Source organism: Silene latifolia, chromosome 3 (assembly GCF_048544455.1).
Source record: "Silene latifolia isolate original U9 population chromosome 3, ASM4854445v1, whole genome shotgun sequence".
NCBI classification, from domain to species: Eukaryota; Viridiplantae; Streptophyta; class Magnoliopsida; order Caryophyllales; family Caryophyllaceae; genus Silene; species Silene latifolia.
In genome coordinates this window covers 113,657,731-113,668,052 of record NC_133528.1, presented here as the reverse complement: position 1 = coordinate 113,668,052, position 10,322 = coordinate 113,657,731, and the positions used below count along the sequence as shown (strand labels likewise).

Sequence of the window (10,322 nt, the reverse complement as noted above, 5' to 3'; positions counted from 1 at the left end):
TGACACTTTAGATAGCTTATTTGACCAAAGTAGCTCTTTTTACCAAAATTTCAGTTACCTTATTTTTTTCTCTCAAGTATCTGGCAAGTAGCTTATTTGGTTAAATAAGCTATCTAAAATAAAATGCTACCTAGAGTAGCATTTGAGATTTCAGGTACCTAAAATAAGTTATCTTCCATTTTTAACCCATTCAATCTATAATATTAAATAATTATCATACCCTTTTACGTCATTTTACCAACAATCAGCTACATTTTCATATAGTTTGCCAAACATTTTCTATATAATCAGTTACCTTGTTAGCTCATAATTTTCAATTACCTTTTCTGATTTCAGTTTTCAGTTTTAGTTAACTTTTCGGCTAGTTTTACTATCCATAAATGCAGGTCTATCAAACCAGCTGAGAAAAGAAACAGGCAATGTGACAAATACACTAAATTTCACAGTTCATCAAAACTGTTTTACAAGTACACTACTGTAAGTTGAGCACATTTTGTACAAATCCATCAACAATTACAACATTATCTCATAGACAATTAGTTCTTAATATTATGATCATCAGATATTGTTTCCTCTGATGAACCATCACTATCGATAACAATCAGGTTTTTCTCCCTACTTTGTTTTCTCTTTGAAGGCTCACCGCCACTGGGAGCCTGTATTTCACCAGGCATGGTGCCTGGAACCTTAAAATTGTCCAGGTTCCTCCCCCAACAGGATGTGGCAGAAGGCTCTGAAAACGGGCCTACAAGCTTAACCCCACCTACTTGTGGGATAGCGGAGACCCCAGGAGACGGCTCGAAAAACTTTGAACAAGTGCCAGCTGGCTCTTGAAGCCAATGGGGTAAGTATTTGTTCGGATCAAAACCCATACCATCTCTAATGCTGAAAGAGTTACCACTGTAATTTCCTAATTTACCAGCTAGTGTTACATTCATACGAGACTCATTTACCACATTACCTCTAAAACATCCCCCTTCCCTTCGGGCATATACATCTCCGAGTGAAAGACGAGTCTCGATCGACATATGTTGTCTGTTAAAAAGATTGCACTGTTCTCGGTCCCATTGAGCAGCCAGGTCTCTTGCAACTCTCCACGGTGCAAACCGCAACTTTGGATCAAGTAGCATAGCATGCCAATTTCCCCTTCCATGCCGTCTTATACCTATCCAAAGAGAGTCCAACTCCTCTTCTGACCACATGGGCCCACCTGGCTCGAAACGGTCTAAGGACATGGCTCGGTTTCCCCTTAGGGCAGTAGCCCTGGAGTTACAGGTGTCAAGTAGTACCTTTTGTTGCCACATTAATGATGATTGATCGGGAAAGGATTGAACCGCTGGATTTTGAATGAATTCTCGGATGCTGACATTATGGTCTTTGCGCATGCCAGAGCTGTGTCTAGATGTTTGACATTTATGCATAGGCTCCATTGGCAGAGATAGACCTATAGTAGCTGAAGCTTTCCTTGAGGCTTGTTTAAGCTGAGGCATATCACAATTTGAATAATAAGTTCCATTTGATTGAGCTCCCCTGGATCCCATCTCCGAAGTAGTAGTCGCTGAAGCCAAATGTCCATTTTGCCCAGCTTCTGAGAATAGCTGTACAAACACCAACATGCAAATTAATATGCATGTAATCCTCATCACGGATCATGGACTACAGAATCCCAGAGGCACATCTTTCCTTAAAGAGGAAGAGGCAGTTCAAGGACATAAGTAAGAGAAAGATTACCACACTGCCCCAAAGGCTCCTGCCTAAGGCACCAAGTGAGGCCGGATGTAATGGAAAGTTACTTTTATATAAGAGAGAGCACAGATAATGTGTTGAATGACCCATACAAAAATACAAGAACCACAACCAATTTAACAAGCCATTTTGTGTTATTTCATCATGTTCCAAAGCCTAAGAAGGTAAAAAACAACATTCATTAAAATGTAAAATAAAGCGGAAATCATTATACCGATAAAACCGATAAATAAATGGTTACTGAAGCTCTATATTTGCTACCTGAAGATATTTAGTTTCAGGCTTCTTTCCTGCTGCCATTGGGGTATATAGGTCATTACTTAAACGTACTACATCACTTGATGGTGAATCAACAACTTTCAGATCAATATCTCGAAATAATTCCAGATCCTTCCTCTTTAGTTGCCCCTTTTCCATAACCTTGCCATGATTTTCAGTTTCATCAGAAGAATGGTGAACAGCATCCGACTCTTTCTCTTGAAGATTAGACTCAGGAATCAAATTGCAATCAATCACAAAAGCACCTGCAATACAAATTCACAAACCATGATACAGCTTTACCTAAGCAATACCTTAAACCTTCTTTTGCATGCATGAATAAGATGTACCAGAAAGCAAGAGTATCACCATGCAACATTCATAATTTCATACTGACACATAAACCTGGTTTATAGATTTTCTGCTAATAGCTGAAAGATACTCTTTAATTTCTACTACTTTCCATTTCAGCTGATATTTTGAATTCTTACAATTATCTTGTTGGGTGATTTTCAACTTATGAACGGACAGGAACAACTTAAAAGCAACAATGGTACTTAAGCAAAAAGTGATGTGCAACGGTAAGGTCATTAAGGAATTTAAACTTAAAAGCAAGAATGCCCTTCCATACTACTACTTTCCATCTTTTCTGTCAAAAGCAAATCATAAGAATTCAGAGAATTGGATTAAGAGCTACAATACCTGATGGGGGATTGGATACGTCTAAAGAAGCAGAAGAGGCCGTATTTTGCATTGGTTTGTCAGCAAATGTTTTCACATCTGAACAATCACTTGAAGTCAGCTGAGAGTCCCCGCTGGAAGTCCGACATTGATTTGAGACATGTTGCTCAACAGTTTTACAGACATCATCACAACAAGAGAGAATTTCATCATCCGATGACCGCAAAGCTATCTCTTTTTGAATATTTGTGGTTTTAGGTGCATCTAATGCAGACGACACAGAGGAACTTTGTTTGGTAAAAAAGGGCACATTCACGACCAAGTCATCCTGAGAGCACCTCTTCTCCTCTATTTGTCTTAACCTATCATAGAATACTCTTTTCTCAAAATTACAAGAACAAAGCAATATACTTGGAAGAGACAACGTGGGCTGGGGAGGACAGAAGGCGGAGAACAGTTTTACATACGCTGGAATGTCTGGAGAAGATTTTGTGCAAAGGCAAGAAGAATCTCCAGATTCTTTGTTAGTCATCTGTCCCACAATAGACTCAGAAGCATTAGACTTCAATCCTCTTATCATCACCAAAGCATGAATAAAAATGAGACAAAAACAACAATATTAAGTAAAATTAAGTGTGATAAGCCTGTTCTCTTGCAATCTAAAGTTGCCAAGTACAATTCAACCATTGAAGCAATTTACAACACCAAAGGCTTGATCCCACAATGATATGAGGATAATCATGTGTTCACATGTAAGTCTGTAACCATCAGTACAACAGAACAACATTAACCCAGTGCGTCAAGTGTTCCCGTATATAGGAGGGTAAGGAGAGCTAGATGTACGCTACCTCACCTCTGTGACATTCAGTTAACAATACAAAGAGACTTCTTCGAACGGCCCATAATGAAAAGTGCATTGAGAATTGCACCGAAATGACTGCTAAAATAGACACAAACAGTTTAATGAGTCATTTTGATTTATTCCATCATAATCTAAAACCAAAAGATAGGGAGTCTTCGATTTCAACGGAGATCAACAAAATATGGTTGTTAATGAGAGTAAAAAAAACATGAAGTAGTGTGAAGGGAAGGATTAGTATAAGGAAACAAAAAAACATTGGCAAAAAACATGAAAGAAAAAAGATATCACATAAAATAAAAAAATCCTTCTGAAAGAGAGCTAAGAAGAGCTTTAAATGGGAATAACCGAATAAATGTGAAGAAAATAAAGACATCAAGTTTGAAATATGAGATTCAAATGAAAAATAAGACATCAAGTTTGAAATATGAGAAAACCAAACGTCTAGACAAAAGAGAATTAGAATACCTTCCCGGAAAAGATTAACCTCGACTTCAGTCGAAGCGATTTACAGTACTAAAATCTGACACAAAGAATTAACTGCTAATATTTTGAACTTCCATCAGCTCTCCCAAGTCCCAATAGCACTTTCTACTTATCACACTTGAGTAAAACAAAACAAAACGACTGCAAGAATGCTAGCCACCTCTGTTTAAGCTGAAGACGTAATCTTTTGTACCGTAAGGTGTGAATCTCAATCTCGACTGAAAAACCACCAAATCTCTTCAAGTAGCCAGTTAACCAGCAGATCACAGTCAAATGGTATTTCACGAACCAAAACAAGAAAATTCGGAGAACCAGACACAAACCACCGAGATTGACAGTTAGACTATTAATTGAGTTCTGACTCCTCCTGACCCTTATTGTATATATAACACTAATGGCACACATACAAATATGGATTGAAATATACAACACTCACTTCTAGCCCTGGTACCACATGTGAGATTAAGCCCATTAACCCTATAATTAAATGAGGAATACATAATGATATAGTTTGGTCTCAGATGCGAGACCATCCCATACAAGACTCACTGATACACAATATGACTCGCCAGAAATCCTCAAACATTAAACCGTTACACAGCTTGATACACATGCTGCACTGCAGGATATACCATAAAGCCACACATGCATAAGCTGATAGTACTTACTTTTTCTCTGCTTTGACACAGCATATTTCCAGTGACAATGTTATCTGTTGTCACCTTAAGGGTTGCAGATTTTTCAACCGCCTGAATTTTGTTTATCATCTCTTTACATGAAGTGGCGGGAGCACATATGGGTTCACTCTCCCGAATGCCTACACCTCCTTCTTTAGCAGGTATCTCTCCCAATATAGCGCTATTTCCTGTATCTTTTCTTTTCAACCTTCGGCTGAAAGTAAGCAGTGGAGCTGTCAATTTGCGCTTCGAAACTTCTAAGCATCCATCACTGAAGGCACGGCTTGATTCCAGATCTGAGCATGAAGATTTTGTGGTGTCCACTATTGTTTCTGTGCAACCATTTTCGCCTGATGCCTTACAACTATTATCCTCAGACAATTCGTTGGATCCATTATGCCTTTCCCTTGAATTACAAGCGCCGGATCCTTGAACCTGAAAATTCTTTTTGATTTCAGTAAATTCATGGAGTTGAGGACATGCAACAACAACATCAGAGCTTTAATCCCAAAATGATTTGGGGTCGGCTGACATGAATCATCCTTTAGAACCGTCCATGGTGAACGCACACCTCAAAAATGCGAAAAAAAATAGAGACGGAAATGTGAAAAACAAAAGGGAAGTGAAACATAATACAAAAGCCAGGTAAACTTATAGGTTTTAAAATCGAAGTCCGGTTTTCTTTCATGGAGTTGAGGACATGAACTATAAAAAATCTTCTTTCCCTGACAGCAATGCTAGAAATGTAACAAGAGAGATAGAATCACAATTGAATTCTGTTCTGACTCACTTTTTTCCGGCCTTTGCCAGATAAGAAAGGAAACCAGAGCTCAGACATCATTAATAACATGAAAACCGATAAAGAGCAAACCTGAAGTTTTGACTCTACATGTTGATTAGATGGATCAAGACAACTTTGGTAATCCATTGAGCAGTCCGCGTCATTTAAACCAACCTTGAAAATCTACAAGAAAAAAAAAATTGAGCGGAAAAGAGGATCTAATTCCGGTGAACAAAGGAGCTCAAGAAACGTTGTTAGATCAGATTTGTTCAAAATGACATTACAAGCGTGGCTTGAAAAGGAAAAAGTGGGGGAGGGAGGGGAAGCCGACTCCCATTGCCAGTTCTAAATGATTATTTGATTATAGTTTGCCATGATAAAGGGCAGCCCGGTGCACGATGGCGTTCCTGCAAGGCGAGGGTCCGAGGAAGGGTCCCACCATAAGGGTGTAATAGGGGCAAGCCTTCCCTTGCCATTTTGGCAAGAGGCCGTTCCAAGGACGTGAACCCGTGACCTCTCCGTCACACAGCAACACCTTAACTTCAAAGCCATGATACCAACAGAAAAATATGGTTATTAAGCCAACCAAAAAGAACACCACTAATTTGCCTTTCATTTTCGCACATAATGTTGAATTAAGTGGAATATATAGTGTTACCTTATTAGCAAACTAAGAAAAGTTTTGTGAGACTGCTGAATCATGTTAAGTTTATCATTTTGTTTACATGAGCTTATTATTTAATTCCCAACACTACTTCATTCAATTTTAGCCTTGAATTTAAAAAATCTTGAGGAATTACATACGTGGTAGTTGGCCAAATGCCTCGTTCTTAACAGAAGACTACAAGTGTACTCACCATTGGATCTTTCTCTGATCTCTCCTCAGGAACCGCTTGAGGTTTTCCAGCATGACTGTCCGCAGAAAAATCAGGGCAAACATCACTGGTTCCAACATCACAGCGTGAAGATAATCGCTTTCGCTTATATGTAAAGATCACTTTTGCCGTAGACATATTTGTCTATCACAAATAAGAATCTTGGTATACTTGTACAAGTGTACAACTTTCAGATTATATCAATACCCATCAGCCAAGCTCACTGCAAATTTCAACAGTCAAATGAGGAAACATCAGAAGCTGTGGGAAGTCAAAAACAGCAAGAATCTCAATTGTAGAACTATTATGTCACGAATCATGACAGAAGCTAACACACAAATACAGGCTGTTAGACTCGAATGCGTCCATTACAAGCACCAAATAATAAAAGAGGATATCTCCCAATATCACCATCGAAAAGGAGAGGGTATCTCTGCAAAAGCACTGTTAGTGAAATTACTGATATCAGTTTCCAAACCGAACGCTAGCAACCTAGATGGCTACATCATAAATTCACAGCTGCACGTACAAGTGCGAATATGAATGTATGACCATGCATGGATTATGGAGAACGTAAAAGACTAAGCCAGACAGGTTAGCATAAATGCACCAGTCAAGTTCATGCATAGATTATAGAGAACGTAGAAGACTACACCAGAAATAGTTAGCATAAACGCGTTAGTAAAGTTTAGTGGTACACACATGCAGCTATACAAAGGTCAAAGTGGCACTCCACCACCAACTTTGACATCTTGAGTTGGAGGTAAATTAGCTTATTTTCAGAAAATAGTAAGTTAAGAAAAAGAAAAAAGAAAAAAGAACGACTTTTTTGTTTTAAGAAAAAAACTATTCCTCAGAAACAGTACCTCATATAGATACTTCAAAATTTTTAGTGTGAGATTATCAGCAAGACTCTTCAAAGTCTTAAGACTCTGTCGCATCAGCTTTTCACTAACTTTTATTATTTCTTTATTGTTCAGACTTACCTCAGACTTCATACATTATCCATCAGACTCACCTTAGACTCTACTTTTTTACCTCACCTCTTTTTTTTACAAAAAGAAATGACACATGGTATCCACTCATTGGATAATTTCCACTAAAAGTGGGGTCAAGACTCACCTAAAGTCTTAAGTTGAGTCTTGGATTTCCAAGACTCAACTTAAGACTTTGTCAAGAATAGGGTAGATTATTGGTAGTCTTGAGAGTGAGTCTTGTCTCAAGACTACCAATAATCTTACTCTTAGAATAGTTAAGATAAGATAAAATAAGGTTAGATAAAATCCCCAAAACTCAACATACAGAATGAAATTTGTCCAGCTACGAAGCTACCTATAGTTATATATCTTGTCTAGTACTCTAGTGTACCATGGTCAATGTTATATGAGTTGTCCATGCATAATCCAAACCATAGGTTTCAACTGGGCAGTTCAGTGATGTGCAAGATGTAAAATAACATTACATGTAGAAGACATCAAATACAAACAGACTTCGAAAGATTTATCAGAATTCAGATGTACACTTAAAAACAAGCAGACATTGAAAGATATATCAGAAAATCACTTCAGAAGCAGCTCTCTACACCCAGCTCCAATTTAGAAAACATTTTGTAGCCGAGGGTTATTAAACACAACTGAAAACAACTGCATACTTTGGAACTGATATATATGTACACTGAAAAGGAATGAAAGGAAGCTGCTAGTCATAAGATTTTAATAGGACTTCATTTTGGAATTTGAAGTACTCAGTAAAAACCGAATTTGTTTCCAAAGTACAACTGCTTCAAACATGGCAGAGCTCAACGTACTCTTCCCAAGCTAACAGAACTAACCAGGACTAAATAACCACCAAAGAAAAAATCACTAAAATGACAAACAAAAACGAAATACAAATAGAATCATTACATTCGAAAACCCTACAAAGAGAAAAGAAAAGGTAACAGCCTACTACTCTTTGCAAAATCCAAGCAAGTTATTGAGCCCTTCAACTAGATCACTATACTGTCCTTACCCATTATTCATATCTAAGGGACACCCTAATACGAATGTTACATCCCTCTAGAGTATGTCTGAAGAAGCTCGACATCTTGGATTTTCCAGTAGGAACACGCGTGAAATTGAGAAAACATTAAATGAATAGTCTGTTAATCTCAATTCCATCTCAACCGCATAACTAACCTAGCATAAACGGAGGAAAAAGCGCAGCCATATGCCAGACTAAAAGTATTAAATATCTGAAAGACATCATTAAATATGTCTTCTAAACAAACAGTTTATTAAAAAACCAAGGGAAGATCTTGGTATTTCCATACCCGTAACGTTTCACTAACTTCTGCTTAAATCTTATTGATTAACTTCGAATAAAACAAAAAAAAAACTCCTTATCATGGATCTTGAGACAAAGATCCATCTCCAGCTCTCATTCAATAGCCAACCAGAAGTAATAGGAAAATTAAACATACCCAGCTTATTCCGCACATTCACATTCTGGTCTGCAGAAATTTAGCCTTTCCAAAAGAATCTACATTATCATCTCATAAAACCAACAAAAAATTGAACTACCTTTTCCCCTCACATTAACAAGCTTCTCAAAACTTTCCCAAGCAAAATTATCAGTCCTTCCTGCTTACAACAGAAAATAACATCCTTCTCTACGCGCCTTTTGTTTGTTTACTTCATGCTCAAAGAACCCTACGTCAGCTTAGAAAAACAATGCCCTTATACACCAGCTTAGAGAAAATGACAACAATGTCGTTATCTACATGCTATATTATTCAACAAAACAAAAGATTAGGATAATATATTCTTAACATTCTCTCACATCATCATAATCTCTCATTTCTTGTTGACGAACACGAACCTCAAGTAATTAATCTCCAGTACATTCACTCACAATCCTATTTAACATTAATGTACCAGCTACATTCTTATAACTCCATTTCCTTCCACATTTCTCAAACCAATTCACCAAATTAATCCCAATTCCACAACCCTTCATCTCTACTTCTCTATCCAACCCAAATTCAGAATCCCAAAAATTTAATGACCCAATTCACAATTTACAAAATACTCCACAAAACTTACAAAAATTTGAACACACACAAAAAACCAACACAAGCAACAATCAATAAACTTAACCAGTATCAATTAACCAAACCACAAACCATGTTCAAATAACAACAATCATGAAGCAAATATTACAAAATTAACAAAAAAAAACTAATAATAATAATAAGCAGAAAATCCTATAAAAATCTCACCAAAATGAGTGTGGATAAAAGTGGATGAACAATCAAAAGATAATAAAAGGGAAAAAAGCAGTAAGAAATATTAATTAGTACCTTAAATTGAGGTGTTAATATCTGTGAAGTCTGAAATGAGGAAGGAAGGAGAAGTTGTTCTACTGAAGTAGTCTTTCCTTTAGCTTTTCTGGGTACATTTAATTTTGTCAGTTTGGTAATGGAATGAGAAATGAGAAACATGGAATATGTTTCCTTTTTTATTTTATTCTATTCATTTATGTTTTTCTGATAGATTGACATGACTTTCAATTATTTCTCTGTTTTAAAAATCGCTAATTTAATGAGTGGTTCTAAAATAAATTTGTAGTGCAAGCAAGTCTTTTAAAAGATCGTCTGGTTATTTCTTTTCGAGATATAAAATCCGACTGTAGATAAGTTACCTCGAAAATACCTTTAGAAAACTATCCGATACATTTGTTTGATTTTAAATGTAAACATAAATATTTTGAGAAAAGAATACTGCATTAAATAGAAGGATGTATCATGTATGTATGTTTTGGTAATGTCAAATCAAAGTGGTTTGTGTGTGTCAGTAAAAAAAGTAAAAAGAGAGGGTGTAAGTGGGGTCCAAAGTAAGACCCCTCTTGTGTACTGGTGTTCTTTGTACTGCTGAATACTGTGCTGATGTATGTATGTAACTATGTACTCCACTTCTTCT

The 10,322-nt window shown here is 36.9% G+C and overlaps 1 protein-coding gene across 2 annotated transcripts; it reads right to left on the bottom strand.

Moving 5' to 3' along the window:
- Positions 1-420: 420 nt before the first annotated feature.
- On the bottom strand, positions 421-9,959 carry LOC141647859 (uncharacterized). Of its 2 annotated transcripts, none has more exons than XM_074456219.1 (8): positions 9,704-9,959; positions 6,346-6,586; positions 5,579-5,671; positions 4,699-5,142; positions 3,153-3,217; positions 2,707-3,047; positions 2,008-2,270; positions 421-1,598 (listed from the first exon to the last, which is right to left on the bottom strand). In XM_074456219.1, exons 2-8 carry the CDS (start codon positions 6,499-6,501, stop codon positions 537-539), a joined length of 2,424 nt encoding a protein of 807 aa, XP_074312320.1. In that variant the 5' UTR covers positions 6,502-6,586; positions 9,704-9,959; the 3' UTR covers positions 421-536. The 2 variants fall into 2 exon arrangements, with proteins under 2 accessions (XP_074312320.1, XP_074312321.1); XM_074456220.1 differs by lacking the exon at positions 9,704-9,959 and adding an exon at positions 8,925-9,053.
- Positions 9,960-10,322: the final 363 nt, after the last annotated feature.

What these genes read in the sequence shown, in the direction of transcription:
- LOC141647859 (XM_074456219.1), bottom strand. Translation starts at nt 6,501, where the DNA reads ATGTCTACGGCAAAAGTGATCTTTACATATAAGCGAAAGCGATTATCT. An exon ending in TGTGTCAAAGCAGAGAAAAA is followed by an intron (nt 3,218 to 4,698) that starts GTAAGTACTATC and finishes ATTGTGGGACAG; the next exon opens with ATGACTAACAAAGAATCTGG. An exon ending in TCTTCTCCAGACATTCCAGC is followed by an intron (nt 3,048 to 3,152) that starts GTATGTAAAACT and finishes ATTCTATGATAG; the next exon opens with GTTAAGACAAATAGAGGAGA.